This window comes from Stereum hirsutum, assembly GCF_000264905.1.
Source record: "Stereum hirsutum FP-91666 SS1 unplaced genomic scaffold STEHIscaffold_7, whole genome shotgun sequence".
NCBI classification, from domain to species: Eukaryota; Fungi; Basidiomycota; class Agaricomycetes; order Russulales; family Stereaceae; genus Stereum; species Stereum hirsutum.
The window spans coordinates 134,408-150,165 of record NW_006763137.1 but is presented as its reverse complement, the minus strand read 5'-3'; the positions used below and the strand labels follow the sequence as shown (position 1 = coordinate 150,165).

The window sequence follows — 15,758 nt, the reverse complement described above, 5'->3', positions numbered from 1 at the left end:
GTTGCCGAAATTGGGCCACAATTTACGTTTTATACGTCAATTCCATTGAAATGACACCCGGCAATGCGATCTGTTCGTCCTAATTCACAAAACTCGCAAAGTTACCGAAATACCCCCAGATCACCCCGTTTCCCCTACCGATCTACCCCCGGGTATCCAGTACCCCCACCCTAGCATCCCTACTATTATTCTACCATTTTTCCGTATTTTTATCGGCCACCGTTCCATCCCTATTCACCCTGCCATCATCCCTGCCCATATTCCCCATTTTATCCATATATAACCCTGCCCGTTTCAGCGTATACGCCCTACCTACCCGCTGTACCCATTCCCCAGCATCCCTACCTCATCCCCTACCCCCTACCCTACCCCCAGGACCACCCCGGAACACCCTACCCCGTCACCCTGGGCCACCCGGCCACCCAGAATCACCCCCCGGCCGCCCCAGTAGCCAGCCCAGTACTGGCATTTATAATTCTTGGGCCAGAGGAACCTTTGTAAAGAATCCTATCCTTACTAGCAGGTACCTTTATAAATGGCTTACATCTACGCCTGGGTAGAAAGGTGAGTTAACTGAGCCACCACTCGCGCGCGCTGTCCGCCTCGTGTCTGATCGAAACATTCTTTAGGACACGTCGTCGGCGCTTGCTGTAGGCTCTAACGCTTTGCCGGTTCCAGAGCCGGCTGTCGGTATCACGGCTCCCTCTTCCACGCTGTCTGGTTCTGTAGACGATCGTGAGGCCAGCCCGTTGACTGGTTGGTACCGTTCGAGCTTCAACTCCATCGCGTCTTCACTGCTGACATGGCAATGACATAGACCTCCAGACAACTACCCCCCCGTCCTCGCAGACTGTTGTGGGTGAAGACTCCTCAGAGATTGTTGGCGGTAAGCATCTCTGCGGTATTTCATGGTGTTTGATGAGAGTTCCACCTGTCTCACTGTTATGCCTTCCTGTACATATAGTCGCGAAAACCTCCTCGGTCCTTCTGGTCACTGGCGAGGACGCTGAACTTGGTGTGTTTTTCCAGTCATACTATTCCTACCGATATCTTGGACTGATGATGTACATCGGACATTCATAGTGGCGCCGCCCAAGGCGGCCACTAGTGCTCTTGATGACGCTGCGGGACGTTTGCCAACGAAACAGTGAGTTCTCTGGTCCTCTGACTTCATGCGATCATGTCCATCACAGGCTGACTCTGAGGTCTATGCATCTCAAGGACGAGCACCAAGGAGGTAGCTTGCGCGGTGAAGACTTTCATACCGTTGTACAGCGACAATCCCAACATCCCCCCTCCTGGCAGGTACGTATCAGTGAGTGATGATTCGCGGTTGCGTCGTCTGATGAGGACTGTCACCATTATGCTATGTCTTGACAGGCCTGTTGACGCTATCACCGAGCAGGAGAAGACCGCCGAGAATGCACAGTTGATGGCAATGGAAATGGCCATCAGTGAGGATGCGAATGAGAGGTGTGTCCGCTGCACGCGTTCCCGCGGCATTCGTGCATTACACTGACTTCGTATCGGTCTGTTTAGAGCCATTGCGCACGCGCAGGACGGGACTGACGATGGCAACAATGTGATGACCCCCATGTACGTCCTTCCTCATCACATCAAACGATGATGGGCTTTTTTCTGACTGTGACTCCGTGTGCTTCCCGTTCTAGCTCAACGATGACGCCTAACGAGGGCTTGAACGCTACTGCCTCTGGTGGGACCAGTGGTCCACAGGGAGGGTGAGTGTTTTTGCTGGTCAGCGTTCCGTAGAAAGCTCACACTGATGTCTTCTTTTTGCAGGGCATCTACCAACAGCAGCAACATCCCTATGGGCTCCACCGCCCCCGCTCTCGAGTCTGAGGTAGTTGTCGATCACCTCCACGGCCTGCCTTTGTTCACGGGGAACGTCTCCTTTGCGGCTCAGGACTCCGTGTCCTGGATACGCCAGGAACGAGCAAACATGGTCGCCATGGCCGGTGCCGCTCCTGCGCCGTCCACTGATCCTGCCGCCCTCATGATCCTCGGTCAGGTCGCCTATGACGACTTTTGGGCGGACCCGACTGCCGGCTACCGAGGGCCCACTCGTTTCACCGCCGCGATCACCGATGCGAAGGCATCGCTCAAGCTTGTGATGCCCTCTACGGCTGCGTTCCAGCCATTATGAAAGACGGCCGTCGCCAACGTCGACAAACTCTCGGCGGTCATCGTGGTCCCTGGTCAGGCCTACGGTGGCTTCTTGCCGAAGACGAACTGCAAGTTCTCGCACCGTCCGTTCTCTGTGCGTACCCATCACTTCATCTACCATGGTGTCGATTCTAATCCTTCTGCCCTGTAGGCCAAGGAATGCTACGATGAGGACGACGGTGATTTAGGTGGGTCGTCTCTCTGTTTTCATGCATTCTCCCTCAATGATGATGGCCTCCCTGTGAGTCCAGTCGAGGACGTTTTCAGGTTGGAGAACATACCGACCAACAGCACGAATGCCGCCGCGGAACTCAAGGCCATCAAGGACACCCACGTCTACAACCCCCTTCCCGCATACGACATCGACGGTCGCGTCATCTTACCGAAGGACTATCGCGCGAAGCTTCAGGGTGCCATAGTCATCTTGACGTTCGGTCTGAAGCATTACTACATCGGGCCCCGTCCGGGGAGTGGCAGTGGTAGCAACATCTACGTTGCTGACATTGTCAAGATCCGCGTTGTTGAGGCGGCTAAGCCCCGCCCTGTGGCTGCGATGAAGAGGAAGCGCGTGCTTACTACGGACTCCGATGGCCTTCTGGCACCGGCGAAACTCTCTCGTGCTGCTTGATAGCATGCCTCTTTTTTCTTGCGTCGACTTACAATGCGCGCAGATTTTCGTTCTTCTGCTGCTTATACCCTATTCGGGCTTTACGTGTTTTTGGCCCGCCGACCGTTCTCAATTGTCTCGACCTTACAGACGTCCGTTCTTTGCTCTTTTATTGACAATGCGCGCAGATTTTCGTTCTTCACCAGCTTATACCCTATTTTTGCTTTATGTGTTTTTGGCCCCCCAACCATTCTCAATTGTCTCGACCTTACAGACGTTCGTTCTTTGCTCTTTTATTTTCACGGTCAGAGTGTCATGTATTTCATTGCTTACTTTACTGCCGCGAATCATAATGTCTGAATTGGTCCAAATATTCTGCATGTGATTGAAAAAAGTTCGAAATTACTAATACAGGGCTTGCTCAATTCTCACTGGTCAATCGTCAGTTCAGTTCAGCTGGGTGAACTCGGCGACGAGCGCGGATTCCTGAGCGCTTGTCATGTCGTTACATCAGAAATACGCGGCAAACCTTGGGTTAAGGTTAAGGCTCCAACCATTTACTATACATGTACGAAAATCCCGTACATACATAGTATATAGTATGTACATGTATAGTAAATAGTATATACCTCATTAAATGGTTATAAATGGATAAATAATACATGCTCTGGGTCTTGGGTTGAAGCAAGTCTGGAATGCTGGTGATAGTTTTTGTTGTTCAAGATATGAACTTCACCCAGACCTTGCCTAAGCTTAACCTGTCTTCAGGGAGGATAGGCTAGATTTGAACCCTTGTCAGGCAAGGAACTTTCACAAACAACAAATATCCCCTAGGCTAGGCGAAGCCTAGTGTTCACCACGGGTACACAAATACCCGTGGTGTTTTGGACCAGTACCCGCACGGTACAGGTACGGGTTTGGGTTTGGGTTTGACCTTCCCAGACCCATGAATCTTGATCACCTTTCGATCAATGCTTGAGTGGTCTGTGGTGTCCCAGAGCACTCAAAGTGGTGCTTCTGTGTGTTTGCATATTTATTTGACATTTTGATGAATTGATTGACCAGGACCCAGGCATAAAACCCACGGTCTTGCAGGTACAGGTCCAGCGGGTATGGGTATGGTAGTCAACCGGTCAGACCCGTGTCAAACCCTAGCCAAGCTGTGTTAGGATCATTCTTGCTAATGCACTAGCTACTGATAATACTGGATGACTATCAGTCTCAATCTAGTGTCACGACCACACCAGAACAACCATATCCTACAAAGAGGGGTTGCTGGCAGGCGATCTCTCACTCAGAAACACACACCAAGGGCGAGGAAAAGGTTGTATAGGGGGGAGACTGACGATCTCAAGACTAGAGTACAAAACAGGAAGTAGGTAGGTTTATATACTAGCCAGAACCAAACACAACCAAACCCAGGCCACAGTGGCACAGAAACTCGGAAAAGTGTGGCCCAACTGTGGCACCCACCAGGAAATAATAGAAAAGGCATGGAAATGACAAAAGGTCATGACATCTAGGACTGTTCACGAGGGATCGAAAAAAATGCAAGGAGTCTTGTCCTATCAAGAATTAACCGAAGCCTTCGCTATTAAGTTGACAATGAAGCACCTAATATTATCTTAACTTTTACCATATTCACTCTAAAGACATTGGGTAGCTTGAAGATCTGAGTAAAGAGGAGCACTTTTATCAGGTGCTTTATGACCTTCCAGCACCCTGCTGAATCCACAATCTTCAATACTTTTTGGTTCATAGTAAAACTGTATATACCATGTACATACTATTTATGTACAGAATACACCGACCCCCATACATACATGTATAGGGTATATGGTATTAACCATGTATACATAGTAAATACATTAAATAGTTGGAGTCTTAGTTAAGGTTCAGAATATATCACTCTGGATGGTTGTGTGATGGTTTTTATCGCCAAATGAAGAAATGGCATTGGCGGAGGTTGTGCTCACCATCCGAGTTCTCACTGGTTTCAAACATTGTGGTATGGCACCGTGGACCTCTCACACAGTGAAAGAGGTTGGGGTCTTGGTCTTGAGGTATTCGCGCCTGAGAGAACGGTACCCGCCTGCCCGTCGAGGGTGCGGATGGTATTCCAAGAGGTACGAAGGTTACAAGTAAGATACCGAGTACATATGAGAGTCCATGAATATATATACGAGATCTGGCTTGTTTGCCAGGAGCAAACAAGCGTGCGTGATAAGATAAGATCGATCGCCCGGCACTTCAAGATATATAGACAGCAACGCGGAAGTGGTGCCTAGGATAGATGTGGCCCACTCATATTGAGTGCCACACTGTATCCCTAGCCGCCCCTTACACACAGCAAGCCAAGTTGGCTGTGGAGCCTTGAACTGACATTAGCACCCACGAAAGGGGTGTTTTATATCCTATACAGTAATTCCCGCTAGCTTGAACATACGTGTAAATGCACCCAGTACGGTATCTGGGATATTGTGTGAATAAACCAGGGGATGGGGTTTGCACGGCCACCCGCATGAGAAACTTCATCAGCGGGACACAGCCACCCGCGCTTACCGCCGAGTTGACCAGCTGAACTGATCTGACGATTGACCAGCGAGAATTGAGCAAGCCCACATGGTTCCTGTAATGTTATCAAGACGTCGTCAGAACACCGCTATTTTTGAAGCAGAAAGATGAAGTTCACCGTCGCGGGCAAGGACATTGGCCAGGTGCGTTGGGGATTCCCATCCGATCTTGGAGGCTTTGACGAGCGTCAACCCGAAGACCAGCGCGTCAAATCCTAGGACTAAGGCCCAAGGAACGAGGTACTCTGGATGACGCTCATCAATGACCTGCGATATCTATCTCTGATATTCGAGACTTTGTTGGGCAATGGTGACCTACGTTTAGCCCTGGAAGGTGAGAAGGTTAGTCTGTATGCGTACCTGAAACGTAGAAGTCTCAGAGCTTACTGTGCTTCCGTGACCATGGTATTGCAGCCGGGTACGCCTGGGTCCATCAACATCGGTGGCAGTCCTTCACTTCCTGATATAACAATCCACTGCACAACCAACATCCGAACGATGTGAGAAAGTTGCAAAGTACCCAGGTGGAAAATACAGACCATGGCTATGGCCAACATCAGACAGCCATAGGAGATAAGGGTGCTCAATACTGCGCGATGGTGATTGTACATAGCCGAGACGCGAAAGATGCAGAGCACTGTGAATAACGCCGTTGGTCAGATAGGCTCTTCATAAGATAATAGGCCAAGCATACCGCAGACGACGATCTGAGTGACAGAGACATAAGGTTGGTTCGCCTTCTGTAACTTTCGGCAGCTGAACGACATGCACTAGGTGAAAATGTGCATCATAGTTTTGTAACACATTACTCACAGCTACGAAGTAATAAGTGTCGAGTTCATACTGAAGAGGGCGCAGATGAGAAGTACGCACCGCGAAATTGACAGGATTCATGAAATCCTCGATGGCAAACAGGATGTTACCAAGAAGTGACAAGTAACGGTTCAGAAAAAATAAAAAGGAAGGCCATGTCAGGCGATTTCGGGGTGGCCAGAAGTAGCGAACTTCTGAGCCCAAAGTCAAAACATAGTCGTAGAAGAAGATCGCTACAGGAGCTCGTTAGAGATAGATGGCGTCGAGGAGTAATAGAGACTGTATTTACTGAAATAAATGGGCGATAAGGTGAAGTTCGTGTTCCTAAGGTCAAAAGTCAGAATGAGCGGCGGAGAGAACAGGGTACGATGAACGCACAATTGGGACTGCAAAGGTGCCCCATCCATCACAGCTGGCGAATGCAGTTCAAGCAGGAAGGTACACAGTTCATGCCTCTTATGAGACTAGTTTTTCTATCTGCTGTGCGGTGTATACACATAGGGGCGCGAAGATCCTACGAACAAATTCTTGATACGAACATAAAGTGGAGGTTGACTCTCAGGAGGGGCGGTGTTCGGTTATGGTCTCGCGTTCGGTTCGCGTTAGGTGACGACGAATATAAACATAACAAAGATGTGATGGCCAGATAGACTTGTACTCGAGATTCCAAAGACATCGACATGCACTGTGGAGACAGCGTCTGGTTGAACTCAGGCTTGGCCAGTAGTCGACCCATCGAGGCGCGTACGCGTGCTGGCATCAACGGATTACTTGCGCCGACCATCTTGACGACCAAAGGGAGATCCTATAGATCATACGGCGAGAGGCTGAGTGCAACCAGGTATAGTCTTCTTCAGAGTCCGAGAGCCTTTGTCGTTGTGGAGGTGGGTGGCAAATCTCTTGCACGGTTCCGCCAATGTGCGTATATAACCCTGTATTGGGGTTAGGTCTACCGTGACGAACGTTAGAAGGAAAGCGCCACTGTGGCGTACTCACTCGCACCTCGTCGGGCTGACAGAGCTTGGTTGCTCGTCATACGGAGGTAGCGCGATTTCGAATTCACATCAGGAAGTAAGACTTACCTACCCCGAGCCCTCAAACAAGACTCAAGACGAGAATGGAAATACAGCGTCATACAGAACCAACAGATCCTGGCAACAAAGTGTTGAAAAACATAAAAATACCGTACAACACATCCGAGGTGACATCCACCCAACGGCTCTCATCTTGGCTTCGAGCCGTCGTCTACTCACTACACAATAAAAAGCCAATGTGTGGGTATGTTCGATCGCGGAGGCAAAACGGCCAGAGCAGCGATCATTGCTCGCTCGTAAACACAGCGGCCATGCCCATCCCGCTCCCGATACACATACTCGTCACGAAGATCTTCCCGCCCGTCTGCTTCGCGATGTTCAATCCTGTCGCGATCTGACGGGCACCGGCTGTGGAGTAACATTAACATGACGACAGAAGGGGAGACGTCAGCGTCGTATACGACAGGGCATCAAAGGACGGGAAGATGACAGAGGACGAGGAGAAAAGGGCGGGTGGATATGGGAACGAGGAACGAAGAACGCACTGCATCCAAGCGGGTGTCCCATGGCGATTGCACCGCCGTTGACGTTAACTTTCTCGTATGGGATGCCGACTGTGTCAATTGAGTAGATCGCCTGACTGGCGAAGGCCTCGTTGATCTCGAAGAAGTCGACGTCCTATGCGAAAGCATGCGTGTATCAGTGAACGAACTCAAAGAGAAAAATACAACTTCGAATCGAATGGCGTGGCGATACGATAGATGATCAATTGGTCAAATAGATGGATGGATGAAGCAAGGAATATGGAGAGGGTGTAAAACGTACATCTTTGCTCAGACCAGTCTTTTCGAGAACCTTCGGAATCGCGAAGGCGGGACCAACACCCATGATATGTGGTGGGACGCCGACGACCTACAGAACAAAGAAAAATCAACACCACATAGACAATAAAGTCGCAAGAGACAAGGGTCGAGCAAGTAAGAAGTCCTTACCTGAGCACCAACAAACTTGCCCAAGATCGGTAGACCGAGCTGTTTCGCGACAGATCTTCGGGCGAGGAGGACAGCAGCAGCACCATCCGACACCTGCGAAGCGTTGCCTGTTCACATACGCATGCCACAATATACGCCACACAACCAGGCAAAACAATTCGAGACAGTAGAAAAGCACGATCAGCTACCGTGTCAACATTCAGACAGAGGGAATCAGCTCACCAGCGTGAGTCGAGCCGTTTTCATCGAATGCTGGCCTGAGTTTGCCGAGGCTCTCTGCAGTGACGCCCGCTCTGACACCATCGTCCGCATCGACAATCACTGTCTTCGCGTTCTCGTCGTCGCCGATTTTCACGGAAACGGGGATAATCTCGTCTTTAAATTTACCAGCCTGGAGACGCACATGACATTTGAGATGAGCGCGAGTCGGCGAGTCGTGACAGATGGACCAAGTACCTTCTGAGCCTCAGCAGCCTTTTGGAAACTCCTGGCGGCGAACTTATCCTGAGCTTCTCTTGAGATACCGTACTCCTTTGCAACATTCTCCGAAGTAATTCCCATTGGAATCAAGCAGTCCTCAGCCGCCGGATGTGATAGGACTTCGGAGGAGTAGGACGCAGGCTGAGCAGCGGGACCGTAGCCAAAGGTCATTGACTCGACACCGGCACCTACGTAGGACAGCATTCGAGCTGAATTAGGACCGCTCTTGAACGATTCAAATGCATAGAGAGACGTACCAATTCCAATATCAATCTGTCCCGTCGCAATCTGCCCTGCAATCTGGTTCACCGCCGTCAATCCACTCGAGCATTGCCTGTTCACCGTCGCTATTGGGGTTCCAATCGGGATTCCAGCGTGTAGTGCGGCCATACGTGCTGCTGTCGCGCCTCCGCCTGCGGGTAAGACATTTCCAACCGAGATATCTTGGATGAGAGCCGGGTCGAGCGGTTTGGGGAGGGCGGTGGTGTATGATGCGCGTAGGACGGCGGAGAGAAGTTCTTCGGGGTGAGTGGACTTGAAACCACCTTTCCTAGCCTATTTTCGTGGGTAAGGCGAGATGATTTATAAGACCACTGGGTAGTCGTAGGGAGTAAGACGACCACGCACCTTGGTCATAGCTGTCCGAACAGCAGATACGATGACGACGTCATTATCGTTCTTTGCGAGAGCAGCGCCCTTTCCGGTGGGCGAAACAAATTGTGTAATTCTTTCGGTAATAGACGACATATTGTGCTGGACGATAATAGAGAAAGGACAAAGATGAGGGGAGCTCGAAGTGAGGATATCAGACTTGGTGGTCGGTTATAAAGTGCGGGGAGTGCGAGCGGGCATGTGAAATCGCGTTGCCTGTTGACCGAGGGCCACATTTGAAATTCGTATTCACAGGCAAAGGACGAGAAATCAGACGCCACACTACACAACAACCGTCACCTCCCTTCACTTCGCTCGCTCTCAACGGCCGTCATCATATACACCGCCGTATATTTCTTTTCATCATCTCGAATTGCTTTTGTTAATGACGCGATATGGCTTCGTCCGGTCGACCGAACGATTGAGTTGAGCTTGAGCCAAGCTTGAGTCCGCCCTAGTACAGTACGATGGTTTCTTGAAGTTGGACGGAAGATTGCCTGAGCGCAAAATATACCACATTATCTCCTCAGTGGCGACGTAGTTCCCCGAGAGATAAAGAAGTCGTCGCCATTTTGGAGTATCTATGTAAGGCTATAGCCTGTGTTTACTTTCTTCATCTCGACGTCAACGTCTGATCTCGGGCAGCACATTGGCCCATTCGAGATATGCCGTGGTAGTGAAAATCTTGAGGTGAGTAACCAACTATTTTTTTTGTCAGGGAGCACTCCGCAGGCTGTAAACTCCTCCCCACACCTCCAGGCGCCCGAAGGGTGGTTTTTTTTCCAGTGCGGTGCAATAGGGTGCAATCTCGGCGAGTCTCAGAACGAAACGGTCTGATGATGACAGGGCTGTGAAGCAATGTCTCTGTCCCAAGAGACTGATATACCTTTCTCGACTGCACGGGTTGGTCTGGGTGCGCGACAGCAGGCTATCGTAGGATGCACGGTGTATCTTTAGTCGGGAGGAAAGCGTATTGCCACAAGCATTGGCCTAAAAACTATACACTGGCAACACACAGCCTACTGACAAGGTACCTGTGTCAGAGGTCGGATGAACTTACTTATAAGTACTCGACATCGGTATCGCCCATGCTTACCCTTCTGCGCCCTCCCATACCTGCACGGGGCCATTTCTTCTCAATTATGCGCAACGACGCGGAGCGGCAATTCGTGAGGCTCATCTTCGATGCATCAGGAAAATACGCCAGCTGGGACCCAGAAGTCCCTATCGAGGTCGGTGACTATGGCCGTATTACATCGGGCAATAAAGGCTTTTGGTTTTGGCGTAGGCGTAAGGGGATTTTTCTGAAGGAGGGAAACATTTACAAGGACGGAAAGGCGAAGGATTTCGAGATTCCGTCACCGAACGAGCATGGTGTTCAAGCAGATGGGACAGGCGTGGCATGGATCGTCTCGCAGAACGCGGTGAAGATTGATTTTGATGTTAACCTTTCGACGTACGTGGGTCTCTTTCATTTTCACAATTATCTTTGTTTCTTCTCTGCTTTCTAATAGAAGGCGCTCGTACTAGAACAATCCCAGCTTTTGCAGAGTGCGGAGTAAAAGCTGGATTTCACTTCTTCTCCTCTCCCGGTGCGATCCTCGCCATGCAAAACGACACCATCTCGACCATTGACCCACCTGGATCTCTTCGGGAACTGTCTAAACATCCCACAATGGCCAACCGTGTAATCGTGTCGGAAGTTCACCGGTGTTCTTCCTACATGCGCGCTCTCACCTCATCCAAAGATCGGGACATATTCTGTGGTCTATCTGCACAACCTCCTGCCCCAGTTAATGTAGGCGAGGTCGCCGTTGAGGGAAAATGGGTGACCAGCTACTCTGCGGGGAACTTTCGGTCGAAATTGGATGCGAATGGAGAGCGGAGCTTTTACCCCCTTTTTCGGTTGGTATCGTTCAGAGGGACAGATGTGACGACTGGTTTGAGAGGCGCAGAGGAGGAGGACCTGACACAATCCCTGCCTGACGCTGTTCCACCATGGGACATCGTTGATAAGCAACGAATATCGCGGTCAGTCTGTTCCTCATTGGATAGCCTCATGCGTGTCTAAACATGGATGTGACAGATCTTCATTTTGGCGAGGGCCTCGGTGAGACTTATATTTCCTCTACTCAACGTTATTGTTATAAACACTTTGCAATAGGTCCCGGACCACAACTCCTCGGCCTCCCACTGGACAACAAAGCCTTGAAGAAGAAGATCCCGATGAGCGAGAAATATGAATGAAGCACCATAGCTTTTCCACCGTGACGACCTCATATTATTGGCTTATCCGGGTGTATACACTGGTATGGTCCTACGGGATTTAAATGGATATGGAGTCCTCATCAGGCTCGTGTTTGCCCTCTAATTTGCCTATTGTTTCATGCAATTACCCTTCCGAAATACATCCGTTCCTTCGCTATGCTGGAATCCATCTCGTCAGAAATATCTGAGGAGCGACCAGAATACGTCTGATTTTCCGAATAAGCGAACGGCATGGAGGACTCGCATCTTGTTAATCCTGAGCCATGTAATATGGAGTAACCTTGCTGGTTTTGCTAAGACAAATATCGCTTCAGCAGGGGTGTTTGATCCCTTGTTCGTGATGCGCGAAGAGGGCGTACCGTACTGACGAATGGAGGTGGGATTTTTCATCGTCACGACTATTCAAAAGGTTGCCTGTCTCAACAATCGGGAAGAGAGTTTTGCACGATTCACGCACGTCCTATCGGACAGTGGTTCGACCTAAGCCCGAATCGATCATCCCTACCGAGGTTCTGTGTTATCGCCAACGGAGGCCTCTGTGAACGTCGATACTGTACAATGCTGATTTGGTTTCAGGTTTTATAGGCGAGAGGCATGACCTCCTTTAAAGCATGGTGGGCAGTAGGTCATTCGGCACATTGGTTAAATTACTTTTTCACGCATTAATCGTGCAGGTTCAACGTACACAAGGTTGGGAATTTTGTTCTCGTTCGGCTGCGCTCTCGACTCACGCACCCTATAAATGCCCGAGTAACATTGTGCCCTGAGTCGTCCAAGAGCGAAGGCTACATGGAAGAATACTATTTTCGTCGCTCATCAAAGTCTTCGGTCGTTCTATTAACTCGGTTACAAGCGACGACAATCGCTCATTCAACGGCAAACATACGGCATGGAGAGATTCTTTGACCGATCCTTCGAAGGTCCTCAGAGAAGTGAGCATAGTCGTCTTACATCTTCCTCTGTATGTAAGTGTTGTATGCGTATGAGAATAAATCCTGTGCAGCGAAGTGACAACGCCTTGATAAAAATACTAGTATAAACCCCTCAATCAAAGCCATGTAGCCGCACCCACTACCTTGTGTACTTCGCATGTACAAAGTTATTCACACACTCGGTATATTGCTCCTCTGAACCCCCGGTTTCTGATACCCGCCCTTCCTAATCCGGGTACTTGTGTCGTTCCATCTCTCGTACACATCACGCTCTGCATCGAAGTCGAACAACCATTCGGGTTGGGGGAGGTCCACTTCCGATTCCTCAGCGGAGGCATTGGAGGGCCGACGGTGCCATTTTTCGTGCGTCGATTCGCCAAGCTTCAGGGCCAAGAGAACGCGTTCATACCTGTGTACACAAGTTCCGGCGTGAGCAATGAGGGTATTCTTACCGGTAATCGATCGATTGGGCTGGAGGAAGTACGCCTTCTGAGCTAAGGCCTTGAACTCACCTGAGTGCTTCCCATGTACTTACCGCCAACGGGATGTCATCCTTGCCTGCAAGTTGCAGACAGGCCGCTAAAGCTACACCGTCTTCAACCGCTTGGGATGCTCCTTGCGCCGAGGTCCTACATGACCCATAATTATCATCCAACCGCCGAGAATAGATCAGCTCACCCCGAAAACCTGCACGAGAACGAACCATACGGGAAGTTCCAACGACGCCGGACGGGAAGGAAGAAACAGACGTACGGCAAGAAAGGATGAGCAGCGTCTCCAATGAGACACATCCTTCCCATTGGGCTGACCCAAGTCTCCATAGGCTCCCGATACACGATCTTCCAATCTACCATGCATTCGGGTGGAGCTTTGGAGATGATCGCGGCGCAGCGGGGATCCCAACCTCCACGAAGAGGACTGCATTCGCGAGGTGGGGGCGAAGGGTTGCGCTCGGAGGTTCCATTTCCGAGGGCAGAGGGGGAAGAGAGCGGTGAGTGTGGAGGGGTGACGCCGTTCGAATGCGAAGGAGTTGGAGGTAGAGTATCGGGGTTGATGAGCGCCAGGATATCTGACTTCTTCGCTGGGAATGACCACGATTCCTTGATATCTGCATGGTCACTAGATACGCCTAAGGCATCAACGGGCAGGTTAGGTTGCTGTATAAGGCGACAAGCGTACGGATGCATCAATATACAGCTCACGGCTGCCCCTTTCTTGCAGTTCGCCGCCAGAAAGTGCATATCTCGACCTACATCGAGCATCCACCAAGCGATTGATACAACACAGTTCAGTAGACAGCAAAAGCAAGACAAGCTGAGGTAGGACAAGGTCATGTAGAAGGGAAATCCCATACCGATCCAGCCGTAAAGAACGTCCTGCTCTCGTCCCAAGTATTCCGTGAGCGGATCGTCTGATATTCCAGCTTTGACGGCGTCGTACCAGACGCGATATATCGCGTAACCAGAGGAGACGGGTTTGTCTTCATGGCCCTTTTTTTGATTACATGCGTAGATGGGGGTGATGGCGATGGCGACGGTAGCGGTAGGCAATGTAACGGAGCCGAAATGTGGGTATCGATAGTGGGTGGATGGAATTCGTCGGAAGACAAAGAGATACGAAATGGAAAGACAAGAAAACAACAGCATTAGCAATTTTAATGGGAGGAAGGTGGAAAAGGACAGTGGCATGAGAGTGTTTGCGGACCACAGAAAATATGGCACAAATGAGCCGGTCAAAGACGGATGTTGTCGAGGAAAACTCACCAAGACTAGCTTCCTAGCAGCGCTCTTTACACCATCCGCACCTACAACAATATCCGCTTCCATCCGTCCTCCATTTACAACGACGCCTGCTCTTCCTCTTCCTCCCTCTTCGCCTTCAGCCTCAGCCTCGTAGTACTCTTCCACGCTTTGTCCGAATCGAACTGTGACCCCGATAGATTGGGCGTAGCGTAGCAGAACTTCATAGATCTCACCGCGATTACCGTTGTACTGCCACGAGTTGTACAGACCTTGAGGGAGGGGTTGGGTAGATACAAGACCGCCCGTGTGAGAGTGAATGTGGAAGAAAGAGGCGTGCGCGCAAAGGGCGCGAATCCTGTGATGAATCGATGCAAATGACGCATTTCAGGCGGATAGAGAATTCGAAGGGAGCATTCGAGGGTGGGAAAGGTGGACAGGGTCGTCAGTATGTGTAACCACTCTGCAGTAAGGAGGCGCGAGGAGGTGGTGAAGCCATATTATGTTCAAAAAAAGATGACCGCCAACGCACTTCTCATGTAAGCCCCATCGCATAAAGAATCGCCCAGTGTTGAAACCAAATGAGATCATCTAACATTCACCACACCAATAAGGCACATCAATATCAAAGAAACGTCAGTATTAGGAGAAGAACTTACATCTCCCAGCATCTTCAGTTGTTTGTACTTCTCCAGCACAACTACCTTATGTCCCTTCCTCACGCTCTCTATCGCACACGCAAGCCCAGCGAAGCCACAACCTACTATGATTATGCTCACGCCAGATGAATGAGGTGGAAGCGTTTGTGCGTAGCCCATTAATCCAAGTGTTTCTGCAGACAAAGACGACGGTATGGTCGGAGATGTATTCAACGTTGGAAAATCTGAAGGCATAATGTTGTGCTTGGTCTATGAGCTAGAGCGGCAATAAGTACATGCAGCGCGTTGTGTCATGGTATATATCCTGAAAATCACCAATTAAACGACTGACCGAGTGCGACCACCGGGCATTTCTCGCTTGAAGATCCCAAGGATTGAGTTTTGTGGCAGACAAGATAACGCGGCACATCGAGAGAAGCTGAAAACCTGTACATTTTCAGCACATGAAGTGCGACGGTCGGAACAGATCAAACGACCAGATAGCACCATATGTATTCACGAAGACGGCAAGATTGGCCGCAAGAGAACAAGTAGCAGAGGAAAGCCTGAGCAGGAAAGACCGATACTAAACGGCGTCACATTGGGCGAGCTCGTGGTGATAAGAATGACAGCGAAGGCACCACCGAGAGCACGATGGTTAACGTCGAGGGTGAGATGGCTCCTTGTGGCATGGTTCGTGCGTCCGATGAGCGCACTGTCGACGTTTTGGGGCGCGTCGAAGGCCGATGAACGGCTGGCTAGCGGCCAAAAATAAGTTCACATGGACCTAACCCCAGATTGGGGTTCTCTAGAGCCCGAAGGTCGGCGTTTTGAGTTGGCTGCGAGT

General features: G+C 50.3%; 5 protein-coding genes across 5 annotated transcripts; 2 read left to right on the top strand and 3 right to left on the bottom strand.

Moving 5' to 3' along the window:
- Nucleotides 1-535: 535 nt before the first annotated feature.
- STEHIDRAFT_156703 (uncharacterized protein) lies at nucleotides 536-2,812 on the top strand (the record flags this gene model as incomplete). The annotated part of the gene is made up of 12 exons (XM_007304044.1): nucleotides 536-556; nucleotides 630-756; nucleotides 818-886; nucleotides 965-1,015; nucleotides 1,084-1,147; nucleotides 1,222-1,305; nucleotides 1,381-1,473; nucleotides 1,540-1,596; nucleotides 1,671-1,739; nucleotides 1,801-2,128; nucleotides 2,222-2,278; nucleotides 2,336-2,812. The coding sequence occupies 12 exons, from the start codon at nucleotides 536-538 to the stop codon at nucleotides 2,810-2,812; spliced, it is 1,497 nt and encodes a 498-aa protein (XP_007304106.1).
- Nucleotides 2,813-5,349: 2,537 nt separating this feature from the next.
- Nucleotides 5,350-6,584, bottom strand: STEHIDRAFT_156702 (uncharacterized protein; the record flags this gene model as incomplete). The annotated part of the gene is made up of 9 exons (XM_007304043.1): nucleotides 5,350-5,420; nucleotides 5,484-5,609; nucleotides 5,684-5,691; nucleotides 5,752-5,840; nucleotides 5,904-6,001; nucleotides 6,059-6,134; nucleotides 6,238-6,410; nucleotides 6,467-6,501; nucleotides 6,556-6,584. The coding sequence occupies 9 exons, from the start codon at nucleotides 6,582-6,584 to the stop codon at nucleotides 5,350-5,352; spliced, it is 705 nt and encodes a 234-aa protein (XP_007304105.1).
- Nucleotides 6,585-7,296: 712 nt separating this feature from the next.
- STEHIDRAFT_97016 (acetyl-CoA acetyl transferase) lies at nucleotides 7,297-9,496 on the bottom strand. Its single transcript, XM_007304042.1, has 8 exons — nucleotides 9,311-9,496; nucleotides 8,941-9,238; nucleotides 8,660-8,871; nucleotides 8,426-8,594; nucleotides 8,204-8,310; nucleotides 8,037-8,123; nucleotides 7,757-7,889; nucleotides 7,297-7,619 (listed from the first exon to the last, which is right to left on the bottom strand). The coding sequence occupies exons 1-8, from the start codon at nucleotides 9,428-9,430 to the stop codon at nucleotides 7,495-7,497; spliced, it is 1,251 nt and encodes a 416-aa protein (XP_007304104.1). The 5' UTR covers nucleotides 9,431-9,496; the 3' UTR covers nucleotides 7,297-7,494.
- Nucleotides 9,497-10,476: 980 nt separating this feature from the next.
- On the top strand, nucleotides 10,477-11,577 carry STEHIDRAFT_110901 (uncharacterized protein; the record flags this gene model as incomplete). Its single annotated transcript, XM_007304041.1, has 4 exons — nucleotides 10,477-10,790; nucleotides 10,865-11,365; nucleotides 11,421-11,444; nucleotides 11,499-11,577. The coding sequence occupies 4 exons, from the start codon at nucleotides 10,477-10,479 to the stop codon at nucleotides 11,575-11,577; spliced, it is 918 nt and encodes a 305-aa protein (XP_007304103.1).
- A 1,128-nt stretch (nucleotides 11,578-12,705) lies between these two features.
- STEHIDRAFT_57459 (FAD/NAD-P-binding domain-containing protein) lies at nucleotides 12,706-15,091 on the bottom strand (the record flags this gene model as incomplete). The annotated part of the gene is made up of 9 exons (XM_007303922.1): nucleotides 12,706-12,943; nucleotides 13,047-13,163; nucleotides 13,288-13,452; nucleotides 13,609-13,653; nucleotides 13,714-13,783; nucleotides 13,889-14,024; nucleotides 14,298-14,631; nucleotides 14,806-14,864; nucleotides 14,933-15,091. 9 exons carry the CDS (start codon nucleotides 15,089-15,091, stop codon nucleotides 12,706-12,708), a joined length of 1,323 nt encoding a protein of 440 aa, XP_007303984.1.
- Nucleotides 15,092-15,758: the final 667 nt, after the last annotated feature.

Excerpts from the sequence above, each read along its gene's own strand:
- STEHIDRAFT_97016 (XM_007304042.1), bottom strand. The coding sequence starts at position 9,430 with ATGTCGTCTATTACCGAAAGAATTACACAATTTGTTTCGCCCACCGGA. Across the intron at positions 9,239-9,310 it reads TTCGGACAGCTATGACCAAG|GCTAGGAAAGGTGGTTTCAA; the intron begins GTGCGTGGTCGT and ends CCACGAAAATAG. Across the intron at positions 7,890-8,036 it reads AGACTGGTCTGAGCAAAGAT|GACGTCGACTTCTTCGAGAT; the intron begins GTACGTTTTACA and ends GCTTTCGCATAG.